This window comes from Halyomorpha halys, unplaced genomic scaffold (genome assembly GCF_000696795.3).
Source record: "Halyomorpha halys isolate HHAL.00 unplaced genomic scaffold, Hhal_1.1 Scaffold60.1, whole genome shotgun sequence".
Classification (NCBI taxonomy): Eukaryota; Metazoa; Arthropoda; class Insecta; order Hemiptera; family Pentatomidae; genus Halyomorpha; species Halyomorpha halys.
Window position 1 is genome coordinate 710919 of NW_027112396.1, and position 16559 is coordinate 727477.

Genomic DNA, 16559 nt, shown 5'->3' on the forward strand with positions numbered 1-16559 from the left:
TGACATGATAAAAACATGTGGAGAATCTACCCACTGATAGAACTCCAATAACATTTCTAGAGGAGAAGATCTCGAGGCCATCTTCTTTGACAAAAGTAAACAGCCAAAAATCATATTTTTCATTATTTATTATTTTATCTTTATTGAAATTTAGAACTGTACATTTATATGCATACTCAAAGTATATTTGATAATAGTTTCCAAAGGAGTGACACAGGCGTGTAAAGAAACTACACATTGTAGCACTCTCAATTCTCCGATTACGACAACATTCTTCGAGGGCTGTGAAATAAAATTGGAGAGTTAGGGATGCAATTAAAGAGTTCTTATTAATTCCGAGCAGATATTTTTTCATTATATAAATCTTAAACAGACCGTTATGGGCAAGCGTTTTAAGGTCCCCACTTCATATTCTCATGCCTTCTCACTGTTTGGATTTGGTATCTTTGAGAATAATCGGTCTTTCCTACCCTAAATTGAAGAACAAAAGGATATTAAATTAAATTTAAAAAACATTAATAAAAACCAAGGAAATATCTGCAAAAATTTAGTGCGATTTGGTAATAGAAACAATTTTAAAAAAAACAAAACAAGCGATTCATATCAATCTACAAAATTAAAAAAAAAAAAATTATCAGGTCTAGTAGAAATGTCTTCTCTATGTATTTATTTATCTCTTCCCCACCAATAATTATTTTACTTATAGCATTACAAAAATAAATTAATGTAACACCAGTGATTAAAAATTCCTACATTATTTTTTTAAGGTGAAGCATTTATTATATTTATTATAATTGAACTGCAATAAAATTGAAAATCTGGTACGGTTTGCGCATCACATAACTTTCTCTTACAAAGCTACTTACGTACCCGGTTTTTGTGTAGGTCTGTGAGCTCGTCTTGAAGTTATCTCACTGTTTATGATTTATGAATGTATATATACACAGGGTGTTTCAGGTTTAAGTGGCCAAATTTAAAATATTAACTAAGAACCTCAAAACAAGAAAAAAATTTCCGCAAACGCTTTGTTTAGGAGATATTCACACCTAAACATTTTCATTGTTACGAATTATTTACGCTATATGAAATAAATAAAACTTATTTATTTGTTCCGACTACTTTATTGAAATGAAATGAAATAACCTTTTATTTATGCAATAAATTAAAATTATTACAAAATATTATATAAACATTTAAAGCAGATAGAGAGAAAAAAATGTATATACATATAATAGTTGACAAAACCTTAACTTCTATCAATTTTCTTTCCATCTTTCTGTATCCTTTCCTGCATAGGCCTTCCCTTTGGACAGTAATAGTGAGCACTTCCCGGGGTGACCAGGCCTATTGGGAGGCGAGTTCTTTCCACTTTTTCTTCCAGACAACCCTGTCCCTAGCACCTCTCCATCTGAGGGGTCCTTCCATTCTCTTGGACATATCGTTCAATCTTTTCTTTTGACGTCCTTCCTCTTCTTCTTTGAAATTCTTGGAGTCCATTCTGTGGCAATTTTTGACCATCTGTCATCTTCGCATCGAAGGAGATTCCCTGCCCATTTCCATTTACTCAATCTTGTCATCTACTTTATTAATTAAATGTAAATATTAAATTCTTATTAAATTTTGTTCAAATTGAAGGTCTATGTAAATAAAATAGAATAAATATTTCTTTTGTTTATTTTCTAGTAAGTATAGATTCACACTACTATCTCATCTTATACATATCTTCTTATCCATATAATATTAAATTTTATCTTTCATTGTTATCAATCTGCTACTGTATAATTTCACGGTTATTAATCAACTATTTTTTTATTTTCAATTCATTGTTATGTATATTTCCAAACTTGTTAGTTTATTATTTACTCTTTTTTTGTTTTATAGACCTAATGAAGACCAGAAATTCAGGTCGAAACGTCGTCACGAATAAATATTTTTTGGTTTATTTGTTTTAGTTTTGTTTTTTTGCTGACCCACCGACCATATTCTCTACTTAAAATCTATTAGGAATAAATAACCCTCCCTTTTTTATTTAACTTTATTTTTTTTTTTATACTTTTGTACGTTAAATTTGAAATATAAACACGGGAGATATAGGTGAATTTGGGTTGATGAAACAAGATTCTTTACTACCTATATAAAAATTCTATTAGAGTAAAGCAAAGCCATATTTTTTGTGCGGGGGGGAGGGGAGAGGGCCGAGAAACTCATCAGTAGTTTAGAACGACTAAGCCAATTTAGATAAAACTTGGGGGGGGGGGACATCTTTCTTATGGGGGAAGTAAACACGTTTTGGAGTATATCAACCATATCCTGAGCTGATAGTAAAGTATCTAGAAAAAAATGACATATCATACCTTTTAGGGATGTTGATAATAAATCGATATATAAAAAAAAAGTTAATTTGAATCTAATAATTTTTCCAAAATTTTGATATTAATAAAATTTGAATGAAAATCGAAATCTCTTATATATAAAAATGTGTTTAATGTTTATCGCCTAATATTTTATTTTACATTTTACTAAATTGAAGTATAAAGTAAAATTCAGGGATAATAACTTAAAATATATTTATTTTTGCTACTAACAATATATTTAAACAATAATACAATCTGAACGACAGAATACACCTAAATCACAGTTATATAACTTGAGTAACGAGTAGTATAGTGCATCTAACATAAGTTTTTTTTTTTTTTATTATTTATTTATTGTAATTTACAACTGTACAAAATAATATAATAGGTAAGTATTTAGTATGTTTCATACACACTTGAAAATCTTGGGAAGGAACCACCCATTGGTGTTACTTCAAACATTAATTAAAATTAGAAGGTCCCGTGGCCATCTTCTTTTCAGACGCCTCGGAGGATTATCAGGGATTGTTAAGGATGAAAGATTAAGAATTAATGGGTTAGGATGGAGTTTGGAATGAAAAGACGCATATCTGTTTTGGGTCAAATCTGCAAGGAATGGGATGTTAAGGTCTTTATGAATGAGTTTATTTGTAACGTAATAAGGAGCATCAAGGATTTTACGTAGGATTTTGGATTGTAACGATTGGATGCGGGAAGAATTTGATGGTTTGGTGGAGCCCCAGAGCTCAATTCCATATGTCCAAATTGGTCTGATTATTGCAGTGTATACTAATTTTTTCAATGTCAAGTAAGTGTTGTAGCAATCGGAATCTACGAGCAGTTTTTTGTCGTTTCAGTCTTGTGTGTGGATTCCGAGTAAGTCTCTTGTCAAGATGGAGTCCTAAGTATCGAATCTGTTCAACAGGTGTTAGAAGATAAGTTTGCCTGTAGAGAAGGGAGCTCGCGGACCTTTACCCAAGCTCTTTATAGTATAACTATATAGTTGTGAATCTTGTCTATCGTCCGCTTTGACTGAAGTTTGATAGACTCTGGAGTGCAGACATTGAATCTGTACCAATGAGTATGTTTGAGTATTCACTTTCTATGGATAAATGAAGTGCTGTTGAAATCGCCTGAAGTTCAGCTTTAAATATTGTTGAGTGGGTAATTTATATCTTCTAGGCATCCCATGTATTATTATCGCAAAACCAACATTTTCATTTTGTTTGGAGCCGTCAGTGTAAATTATTTCATAATTTGAATATTTTTTTATCTTCTTTAAGAATTTAAGGTCTGTCCAGTTCTGTTCTGACATGTTATTTAAGAACGCAGTATCATAAAAAAAACTCCTTTTTGAGATTTCATAATCACTGAGTTCAGAAAACAACTACTTCTTTTTAAGTTTAGATTTGTTGTGCAACAATTTTCTTAATTTTAATGTTTTAAAATGGAGTATATTTGGTCCTGTAATGGGATTAAGTTATGATAAATGCAGTAATTTATGACTTTTTCAGTTACTGAAATACTGTTTTCTTCCAATGCAGTACAAGTGAAAAGATTTGATATTTTTATTCCATTAGAATAAAAATCCTTGGGTATATATTTTTTCATTTGTGTGGTAATTAAATTATTAAACTGTATTCCTTTTTAATTAACTGATGATCCTTAAGCTTGAACGTTAATTTTACCTTTCATCATTAGGTTTTTGGTTTCAGAGTGGATAGTTTTCCATCTAACCAGTTTACTTGACATGGTAAACTTATAATTTTGCAGTAATAATGAATTATAATTTTGAAAAACTGATATGAAAAATTTCTATTTGTAAATTTGCAAAAGTACGTCTAGAGAAGAAAAAGAAAGGTAGTCCAGTGAACTGAGCAGGTCTGTTCCAACAACCCCTCCCGACTACCCAGAACTCTACGGAGCATGCTCAGTACTGGATTTATAAGGGAAAACCCGTACTACGCATGCTCCATGCAGTCAGAAGTGGTTGTTGGAACAGACCTAGTGGAGAGAAGAGTGTGGATATTTGCCACTGCGCATCTCCCTCCTCCCTTTACTCATAGGCAAACTCATCTTGATGCACTATACAATTAAATGCACCCGGTTCGCCGTTAGGTGGACGGGGGTATCCTTATAGTATTAAATAATAATAAGTTAAATGCAATAAAAATGTCTAGAAGGATGGCAGGCTTTATAATATAAGAATTCAAACAAACTTACTGGAAGCGGACGAGTGGAACAATGTGTTCTGTTTGCTGTCTATAATGGCAGTGGTGAACCCAACTGTTGTCACGTGGTTTTAACGGTGAAAAAAATAATGGAATATGAATATCGGTATTTTCTCTTATACTAAATAATTCTGGATATTATTAAATCGATATCAAATATTATAATTTCTATATTAGAGATTATAATAACGATATTAAAAAACCTGAAATTGCAGCACTAAAACCCACGAGGTACAGTACTTTGAGAGGAAGTGCAGTTTCCTTAATAACGGTTGTGCAAAGAGGTAACTTTTTCATGATCATGATACTACGATATTACTCATACTGTTTTTGGTCAAAAAATCCCACAAGTATATCAATATGTTTGATAACAATCGGTATTTTATATTCCAATTGGAGAAGAGTTACTTTCGATAGATTTTTCTTTTCTTTAGAACATTTTTTTTTTCATATATTCGTCAAACGTGGAATATCATGGAAACCAATAAATAAAAATAGTTTTCGTTTTCACAACATAGATAAGCCTTCATTTAGTTTTTTCTAAACTGTTCTATGTGCTATATTTTACAATAATTCTCTTGGCCACTGCCGTTTTAACCTTCTAGGTGGGCTGTAGGGATGGGTGGAACTAGATAAGGCTTTAGTATAATTAAATTAAATGTTGTATATTGTTAGAATAGACCGGGGGTGGTCGAAAAAGGTATTAACATAGTAAAAGAAAACTATTTATTGTTAAACAGCGTTTCGTCCAACTTTTCAGGGTTTCGTCAGGGCTGTAATAACCTTCTGCTACCAACTGAGATAAATAGTAAGTAGAAGAACTTGATTCATACAGTCCTGAAGAAGCCCTGAAAAGTGAGGCGAAACGTTTTCTTTTAATATTTTGACACCTATATTGACCACCGCCCGGACTATTTTCCTACAATATACTTCATATAGTGAACTATCTGCTGCCAATATGAATGATTTTTTATGCGAAGACTTCTTAAATTTTTTTAAAGTGAGTATATCTATAAAGGGAGTAACTGATGTCTAAATTCTTCGTTCAGAAAAAAAGAATCTAAAATAAAAAAAAATTGAAAAAGATGGAAAGGGATGCAGTCAAAAAGGAACTAAAAATATTGGGAGAAGATAGTTGGCCTTATGAAGTAGATTGAAGGAATATAGTTGACCGTGTGAAGTAGATTTTAGGAAGATAGCCCAAGTGGCGATCAATAAAGGTATCAAAATAGTAAAAGAAAACTATTCATTGTAAATAATGAAACAATGTTTCGCCCACTTTGCAGGGCTTCGTCAGGGCTGTAAAAATCAAGTTTTGATTTTGATACCGAGATAAATAATTGGTAGCAGAACTTGATTCTTACAGCCCTGACGATGCCCTGCAAAGCGGGGCGAAACGTTGTTTACAATAAATAGTTTTCTTTTACTATTTTGTTACCTTCATTGACTGCCATCGGGACCAATCTTCGTACAATCTACTTCATACAGTTAACTATCTTCTTCCAATATGAAAGATTTCTTATACTAAGACTTCTTAAATTAAAAAAAAATGTTCAAACTTTAAAATAAACGTTGTATTATAACTTGTATAATAACTCTGATTGAAACATGTTCGAGTATTAAGCTCATATAATGTATCAATGTATCTATATGTGTATGTAAGTAATTACATCTTTATTCTTATGGAACTAACTTAATGGCGTTAAGTTTAAGAATTAACTTAAACCAATTATGGTAGAGTATTCTTCATTTAAGATTTCACAAACATATTAAGGAGAAAGTTTCATTGGTTTTGCTTGTTACATTAAAAAAGAAAATGGACAAATTATTTCACGATACTTCAACTCGATTCTAGGACTCGATAGTATTGCAATGACATCTTTATAACTTTCAGCGAACCGATGACCTTTAGCTACAATAAATATTAACCAAACGAGATTGTAAAAGAGAAGTAGAACGGCAAACTGTGACCAAAGAGAAAATGGAAGCAATAAAGACTGGTTTATGCCAGCTGTGGTGGAGCACCTCTTTGGACCCCTACCCTCTATATACGAGTAGTATACCGTACAATGCCACCTATATAGCACATTCATGGCAACATTACTAACCATTAGTGAGTGCTCCCTTAAACACTTCCTTAAATAATTTAGTACTGTATTTTCTATTTCGGATAACGACTAAATTTTTAATAATAAAGAAGTATGAAGTAGTTTAAACTAATTAAAGTTAGGAGGGAACACCCCTAACGGTGGATTAACCTCCATTTTATAAATTATACAACCGTTAATTTAATTGTACTCCTTTCTTTAATTTTATAACTATAATTTACATGTATTCTGTAGTTCAGATTGTATTATTTTTTTTCATTATAATGTAAGTAGGAAAAAAAAAATTTAAGTCTTTATTAAGCATTTTAATTTGTATCCCAACGTTTTTATTATTCTATCTTATAAGTAAAATAAAACGCAGAAGTCGCATAGGCTTTACCATCTCCTGACGTCACAACAACTTTCGCTGCGCCTGAAGCTACAAATATATAAGGCCATCATCCGTCCAACGCTGCTCCATGGTGCACCACTAATGAGACACCTCTACAAAACGACACTGACCAACCTACAGGGTTTCCATAACTCCCTCCTGAGGCGAGTAGTACGAGGATTTTATTGATTTTGGAGGAGAAATTTGTGCAGAGCTTCAACTCCCAACCGTGCCAGAATTCATAGGCCGTAGGCACATCAAGTTGGCAGAGCACTGTTCTCTTGGTCAATGTTCTCGCCTTGGGAGGGGGGCTTCTGGCTCTACAGCCTGAAGTCATCACTTCATCTGCGCCAGCCGGAATAGCCCCTACCTATTCCTAGTACGCTCACGGCAGACTCATGCCATCGTCGATGACACCGCCTTCAGCGGACCCGGCAGCTTATCTTATAATGCCACACTGGCAAACCAAGATTCATAATGTCAGCATATATACATCCTTTCTTATTTGTATATATTTAATTTGTTATTTTTAATTTTTTTTCTAGGAGGTCAGAAAAAATAAATAAATAAACCATGTACAATAATTATAGCGAGTAGGTTGGTAGATGTAAGACATGTCACAATCTCACAAGAGGAGATCATAATACAAAAAAGTCCCCCAAGGTCCCACTAAGACCCCCAAGCAGCTATGTTCCTATAACACTTTTTAAATATTTGCTTAAATAGGTAAGTCCCCTCTTTAAGATATTCATTATATTACTCGATTCTGACGGAAATTACCAAGAATGGTATCCAATAATGTAAAAAAACATGTTTGGCTGTGATAAGTGTGAATAAGATCCTTGAAAATGGTCGGAGTGGCTGAAACGTAGGAGTGTAAAAATAACTACGAAAAAATTCGAAGGCTTTATGGCCACCCTTATCGGCCGGACCCGCCCCACTAGGACCCCCTGGGAGGGACAATCCTATATCGCTTTTTAAATAATATAAAACGTATTATCAACACTATTATATTTGTATGAACTAATAATGTTATTATTCTCAATGAGGGGTACGAAAAAGAATAATAATATAAAATAAAATATTACACGGTGATTACTAAAAACGTTTTTATATAATAGAGAGAAAAATATATAATTATAGCTTTATAATTTTTTTAATCTGTATTTTATTTTCTAGGAAGTTGTTTATATTAATTTGTTAATATACTGAGGTGGAACAACTTCCAATTAAAACATATTACTATTCTATATTTTGCACAACGATTTGTCATTTATATAAATTTTTATTATGAAATAGATATAAATGACTGATATGAGGATACAAGTACATAAGCATGAAGTAAATACCGAAACGTTGTATACAATACAGAATAGTAATATGGTCAAATTGGAATTTTTTTCTCCTCAGAATATTAAAAACTAAATATATTTTTAGATTTATTTTTTATTAATATAGTTGTTTGAGAGTGGTTTAGTTTCTTTTTAAAACAATCTTGATCCTTTTCTCTCAACTTTATTATTTTTTAACATCCGACGTTTCGACCTCTCAGGTCATTCTCAAGGATTCCTTATTCTGTCTTCACTCCTTTTTTTTCCTTTAAAATTCATTAATGCTGGCTAATTGCCTTTGTCCCAATAATTTCGTCTATTAAATTATATCCTAAATTTAAAACTTTTATTTATCACTTTTATGTTCATTAACAAACCCCCAAACAGAAATTTAGGATATAATTTAATAGAAGAAATTATTGGGACAAAGGCAATTAGCCAGCATTAATGAATTTTAAAGGAAAAAAAAGGAGTGAAGACAGAATAAGGAATCCTTGAGAATGACCTGAGAGGTCGAAACGTCGGATGTTAAAAAATAATAAAGTTGAGAGAAAAGGATCAAGATTGTTTTAAAAAGAAACTAAACCACTCTCAAACAACTATATTAATAAAAAATAAATCTAAAAATATATTTAGTTTTTAATATTCTGAGGAGAAAAAAATTCCAATTTGACCATATTACTATTCTGTATTGTATACAACGTTTCGGTATTTACTTCATGCTTATGTACTTGTATCCTCATATCAGTCATTTATATCTATTTCATAATAAAAATTTATATAAATGACAAATCGTTGTGCAAAATATAGAATAGTAATATGAGAGGTCGAAACGTCGGATGTTAAAAAATAATAAAGTTGAGAGAAAAGGATCAAGATTGTTTTAAAAAGTAAATATATTTTTTTAACAATTCCATCATTTACCAAAAATGTGGTTCAGATTGGTCTTATACACCTTTTATCTAAGTAGCCAGAAAATTATCAATATGGTTGGTTTTTTAGTCAGTTTCAAACGTAGAAATTCAAAGATATTAAACAAGAATATCTAAAAGAACATAAGTAAAAATAATGAAAATTTCAAAAGTGCTGAAATAATGTTTTAAACAATCGATTATATTCATTATTATCCATAGTGGTTCACTAAGTCGTATATTCCACTTGCGCCTTAAACGATGCAGACCAGCAACACTTGTCAGTCTAGCAGGTTTCTCTATGCTCCACTTATAAGGCGCAGTTTTATTAACTTTCTAACAATCCAATAATGTATAAAGGATCCAAAAAACGTTATTAATTATTTCTAATATTAATTTCTTAATGATAATCAAGGAGTGTTAAACATAATTATTTTTGCAAAAGTTAATAAAAATATATTTTTTTTTTAATATAAATTATACTATGACAATTGAGGAGACCTACTTCAGAAGTTGATATTTTTACAAAAATACATAAAAATATTTTTTAATTAAACAATTAAAATTCATGTTACTCAAGCCTTATAAATACATACGAAATAATTAACAACTCTAAATATAAATAGACAAATTATTATTTATTGTATACTTTTTTTTCTGACGCGCCCCGCAGGCGAAATTCGCCACTAGCAGTAAGCATTTTATCAGGTTTTTTGACAATTTGCTTGAAAATGGTACGGAAAATCGAAAAAGTCTATAAACAAAATGAATTTTAAAATACGAATCCGTCATGTAAACCGAGATACAACTAATATTATTTATAAAACAATACTAAGGATATTATTGTTCGGTTTTAGAATGAAATGAACAAATAGGAAGAATAAAAAAATTAAAAAATCGATCGCCAATGACTTATTATTTATTGAGATGTCATCATCATTGCAGTCATTTTAGTCTCTCTGGATGGGCGAGAAAACTCAAATTATTTATAAATAAAGACTATAATAAATTAATTATTTATAATAATGATTGTCTGAAATTGGTTTATTTTATTATTAACACAAACACAATGATAGTAAGTAGAAATAGAAACAATAATTTATGAAAAAAGGTTTTAGGTTTAAAATATAAAAAGTTTTATATGACATGGGCAGTTAGTCTGCTGGGAAAAAAGGATATAACATCAATATTTAAGATTGTCTCCTTGACCTGAAGGCCGAAACGTCGGAGAGTTTTTGAAAATAAATCTCGAGAGTTATCCTTTTATAATACACCTCTTATTCCTGTCGAACAGATCCGTTACTTAGGACTTCATCTAGACAAACGACTGACATGGAATCCTCATACAAGACTGAAACGACAGGAAACTGCTCGTCGATTTCGACTGTTAGAACTTTTACCAGACAAACGGTCTAAATTGTCAATCCATTACAAAAGACTGAACTACATGACTGTTATAAGGCTTATCTGGACATACGGAGTTGAGCTTTGGGGCTCAACCATTGAATTCCTTCCGAATCCAATCCTTACAGTCCAAAATCCTTAATGCTCCTTACTTTTTCACAAATCAAGTCATCCATCAGGATCTGGTATGTTCCCGATTTGGCCAGAACCAGATACCGTTCCTTCCATGATAAACTTCTCAACCACCCAAATCCACTTGTTTCTAACCTGGCTTCTCCTTCATTACCTAATAATGTTCCTAGGCATCTGAAAAGAAAATGGCCTCGAGATCTTCTCCTCTAGAATTGTTATTGGAGTTCTATCAATGGGTAGTTCTCCACATGTTTGTTTGATGTGTTGTATTTCACCTACAGCATATTTACTTGTTGTGTATATTTTTATACAGTTGTAAATAACTATAAATAAATTTAAAAAAAAATGTCGAGAGTATATTTGGATCAAATGTTTTTGTATTAATAATAAGACTATAATAAAAAAAGCTTAGCGAATCCAAAGTTTCGATGCCGATACCACTAATCGTTCTCTACATACATCTGTACAGTTACGCCACTCCAAACCCAAATGTACTAAATCCGTTTTAACGCAATCTACGTTTCGGCCTATCGCTCGGACGTTTACCCGTCGGTTGAGTTTTGTCATCCTAACTTTAAATTCGTTACATTTCCCGCCATTAACCTAGCCTTTATTTCCTCAACAATTTCCTTTTTTCTAGTTACCCTAGCACCTTATTACTTAAAGATCTCTATCTATTCAAATGCATTCCCTCCTATATCTGTATCACTGAAATTGTTCGCGTTTCTACTGCTAGTCATATTTTTTTTTTTTATCCGTATTTATTTCGAAACCTAGTTTCTTACTGGAGTTTATATATTTTGATTTGTAAATAAAATATAAACTTGTTTAATTCATTAAAACACTTATTCCTGATGATACTAAATTGATCTAATGGAAGCTTTTGGATGTTGCCGATTGTTAGACTGTACACTACGACTGTGTGCCTTATCGATTCTAGGAGTGGGTCAGTGGTCAACCGTTTGGTCCAGTTCTGCTTTATCTAGTTGTCCCCTCTGTATTGATTATTTAATTTATTACAAAACGATTTTAAATAGTATAAATTTTTGTTCATAGTTTGATAATTGCTTTGAGTTGAAATCATCGATATTTACGAATTCGACAACTTGTTCACTATTCACTATGATAGAACTTCTCTTTATTATATTTATATTCATTGGTTTGCTAAAAAAAATTGTTTACTATAGTATTTTCATATTTCTACAGTTTTTATACGATTTTTAACGATTATTGGACAACGATGAAAACATTTATTTTTCTTTATTTAATTATAAAATTCTTTCATATTTTGTATTTTTTCATTGTCTATTAATGCAACTTTCACTATCCATCCTACATTAACTTAAAATCATGCTGGTTTAAAAACGGAAACTTAAAATGATTAAAGAGATAATAATCTTTGGACAGTCCGAAGCTCAGGTGGTTAGGCGCATTCTTACCAACCCGAGATCTGCCGGCGGCGCCAGTTCGAATCCGGGGGCGTTGCTTTTTTCATTGAGTACCAGTCCCAAAAAATAAAAAAAATTGACCCCCAGGGTTAGGCATAATAGGACTCCAATGTGTGTCTTGTGGCGAAGAAAAAAAAGAAAAATTAAATAATTACCATTATCATATCATCCAGAGAAATACGAAAGAAATATTTTCCACATTACTTATTAGTCAAATTCTTTCATAGTTCACATTTATACATTGTATATAATGTTGTTTTTACTTACCTATTCAATTACCTATCTATACAATTTATATTCCACTTCTTTCATCACTTTAATTTTATTAATTTCATTCTGTACAATCATTTACTTTATGTCATTCTGTTTATATTTTATTATTTTATTTATTTTTTTTTTTAGTATTCATTGGTTGTTATCTTGTTCTTTGTTCTCAGCTATGGTGAATAGCAAGCACTATTAAATAACTAATATCAATTAATTTATGTTATATTTCGACCGCACCTCCCCCCCAACTATAAATAATATAAATAATTATTTTTTTTATAATTAAATAAAGTATTTTCTATGGTTGTATTTTAATACTTAACTATAAATTATTATTTATTATAAGTTCTATATTACTTTGCACCATAGGCATTCCTAGCCACAGTATCCCTACTGTCTCCCACTCTTGCACTATCCCATCTCCCGATCCTGTAATTGGTCTTCCTTTCCCACTCTTGTGTTCCCTTATTATCCAATCTGTAGAGCCTTTGACTTTGTCTATTAAGTCAAGGGCTGTTGTGATGAAAACAAAGGACGAAAATAATAAATTTATTTTAAATTATCAATTAATTAAGTAAAAAAAAGACACTAAAGCTATAAATTTGAACAGAACTGATGAAGCTCTACAAAGTGGGGCGAAACATCGGAAAATAAATAGTTGTAAGCTATTTTTGTTTCTGTTTTTACCGCAATCCTGACCATCTTCTTCATAATTTATAAATTTCATTGATTTTATTAATAATTTATTGTTATTATTCACAATTGTTCAATATTTATAGCTTTGTAAATAGTTAGGGATTTCTTTTGCACAATGCTATGCCCCCCACAATCAATTAAACAAAAAATTGTTATATTAACCATGTAATGTCCACCAGGGTCCTGTTTCATAATAAAGTACAAACTAATACTAGATTAGATTTTTATTCAGGGCGATCAACATCTAGGTTATTACACCCTTTTTACTTCATCTATCTTCTTGACTTTGACATTTGATGGTTGAATGTACACTATTTCCTTTTTACACTGGTCGATATTGATGGATTATATTTTAGTATAAAGTTGTGTTTCTTTCAGAAATAGTATTATTTTGTCTATGGATTCTTCTGAGTCTTTAAGGGCCAATTCTCTTGTACGAGGAATTCTATTATTTTCGAAGGCTTGACGAAATGATGTGCATTCTTCAATTATATGCTTTATCGATAATGGTAAATGACAGTTTTGGCATATAGGCTGGTCCTCTTCTGTGATTAAGTGGAGATGTGTTAATTTGGACTTCTTACTCTTGCAACAACCACTTCTTCTCTTCTGTTTCCACTTATGGCACTTGTCCACTTTTGTGTGTTTTTTTTTATATTTCTTAGTTTATTGGTGAGTGGTACGTCAGCTCACATTGAATCCCAACTTTTTCGGATTCTGTTCCTTAAAACTGCCTTTATGTCTTTCGGCTCGTAAATTTGGAGTGGTGGAACGTTCATCTTAGCTATACTGGGCTTGGAGTCCTCTTTATTGAAAATAAAACACCTGTGGTCTTTTCAATAGAGAATTGGAGATGTTTGCTTTCCGACCAACACTTACACAAACTTGTACAATAGTAACTTGTTCTTTAGTATTTTTTAATTCCTTTAATAACACTAATAGTCATCATTATCATGAAAAAAAAAAAGTATTAGTATTATTACCACAATAGTTTCTACACTTGTACTATGAACTAATACTATTATCTTTTATTATGAAATAGGCCCCTGGTCGATCTGTAACTGAATAAAAAAATATCTAAGTAAAAATTAATAATAAATAATTAAAAAATGTATTCTTAAACCTTGAAATAATAAGTAAAGCATACTAATTTATGAACTTTATAGCCATTTTTTTATTTATTTAAACATGATATATTCAAAATAGTTAAAAATAATGAAGAATTTTTGAAAATGTCTGAAACGAAAAAAACTAACAGAAATGATCAGAGCCATTAAAATCAGAGATAGTAGATATCAAGAGGGCCAATCCAATACTGGGACGACTCCTGGCGGCCATTCATAGAACTAAGAGAGAGTAGGAACTGGCGCTGAGTGGGGCGTCTCAGTCAGTGTTTATGTGTCAGCATGGCTAAGAGCAAGTCTTTAGTAGTGAGGTAGGGTATCTTATAATATAATATAATATTTCTTATTATTGTTATTCTTCTTCATTCCTTAAAGATTTTATATGCGTATATGTCAAATCAATATCACAAATCAAGAAATAAGATAAATAAACTATAAAATTAACAATTTGGAAATGTGGCGGTAAAAAAAAAAAATAATAATAGATCTCATTTTCGAATTATATAAATTAAAAATATTAGATAAGAACAAAAAATTTCAATGAAAAAATAAAGGAAATTTTTAGGTTAAGACAAATTCTAGAGCTTTAGATCCTACTCTTAATAAAATTGAGACATTCGGTCGTAAAAATAAAAAAGGTAACTGAAAAATAAATAACTTTCACAATTTAAACATGTTTGTTAATTACAATATTTTTACAACCCTGGCTCACTAACTAATTTTTAATAATTACATTATTACTTTGAAAATATAAAATTTCTAAAATTTACTTTAAATGTTTTTCATATCAGCCCTAAATAGCCCAGTAAATTAAAAAAAAAAACTTCAATTTACAACAAATTCCAGATACAATATTTAAGGACCGATTGCCTCTATTAATGGTAGTGATTTTAATAGCTTTATACACTTTGTAAATTTGTTTTTTGAGTATTTATTGCATTTATTTATTTATTTATTTTTATTAGATAAGAATACTATTTATTACACTCTAGGACAATAGGTAATAGGCCTTTGATTCATTTAAACAATATGTATATTATATTTAAAAATGACTAAAAAAAATATTATAATAATAAAATAATATATATATACATAGCAGATAAACATAAGTAGATGGATAAATAAATAATAGTGAAATCAGGAAACGATCAAGATATAAACAATTATAGTATAGTAAGTGAAATAAATCATTTCAAATTCATTCCTACATTTTAAAATCCAGAATTTGATTTTGTGATTCTTGTGTTTTCAAAAATTTTTTGATTTTTAAAAATCTTAAATTTGAAGATGATGAAGGGCTACTGTTAAGAAGAAAAAAAATAGTTTTCTATTTTTTATTTATTGCCGATGTTTCGAGCCACAATGTAGTTCTTGATCAGGGCTGTTGTGATAGGTGGTGAAATGAACTAAGAAGGGACATTTTAAATATATCTTCATGTGTTATATTTAATATATTTCATAGCATGTTTTTTTTTTTTAATTCGACGATGTACAATAAAGATATCATTTGTAATATTTTAATTAATTAATTAAATAATTCGAAGCATTATTTTACATCTTTTTGTTCAGGCGTGGTAGGTAATAGCTAATCCAGCGAGAAAGATGTATTGTTGTTCACACTAACACTTGTTATAGTAATTGAAAAGTAGTTTTTTATAATAACCGATTAAAAGAATATTTTTTTTTAAATAATATCATTTTGTAGTTAACGTTTTTTTTATAGGATTCCAGCTAAAAGATCAATATTAAGAAGAGAAAATAATAATGAGAAAATTAAAAGAAAAACCACTGTAGTATATTTGCTTTCGTGCCTTTTAAATTACCTTGAATTATTTAACAAAATAAAATATCTTAAAAACGTATCTCCTGGAATTAGCTTAATAATTTGATTTTAGAAGAACTAACATTTAACAGAATGTATATTTCAAGTTTTCTAATATAGGTATGTTCTTTCTTCTTAATTGGAAAACATATATAATAATAATTATACCAATGATAATCTACAGCCCAGGAAGGGATTTTTGAACAACGGTTTTACAAGGAGGTAACTCTCAACCGCCAGATTTATTCCCAAGTAAGGGTACCCACTTCATGAGGATAGGTGAAACCCAAAGAAGGCCTCTAAAACCATAGGTTTAACTCACGGCTACAGTAACAGAATAAATATAATAATAAAATATAAA

General features: G+C 30.5%; 1 protein-coding gene across 4 annotated transcripts in view; it reads left to right on the forward strand.

Annotated features, from left to right (window-relative positions):
• nemy (no extended memory) overlaps positions 1–16559 on the forward strand; it is a 255502-nt gene that overhangs the window by 66454 nt on the left and 172489 nt on the right. Inside the window, exon 1 of one of the 4 annotated variants that reach the window (XM_067050280.1) lies at positions 14606–14687. The exons of the other annotated variants lie outside the window; for them this stretch is intronic. Within the exon in view, the coding sequence (XP_066906381.1) occupies positions 14659–14687 (29 nt within the window). The 5' untranslated portion in view covers positions 14606–14658. Of the gene's footprint in view, positions 1–14605; positions 14688–16559 lie in introns of those variants that run through there. 4 annotated transcript variants of the gene reach the window in all.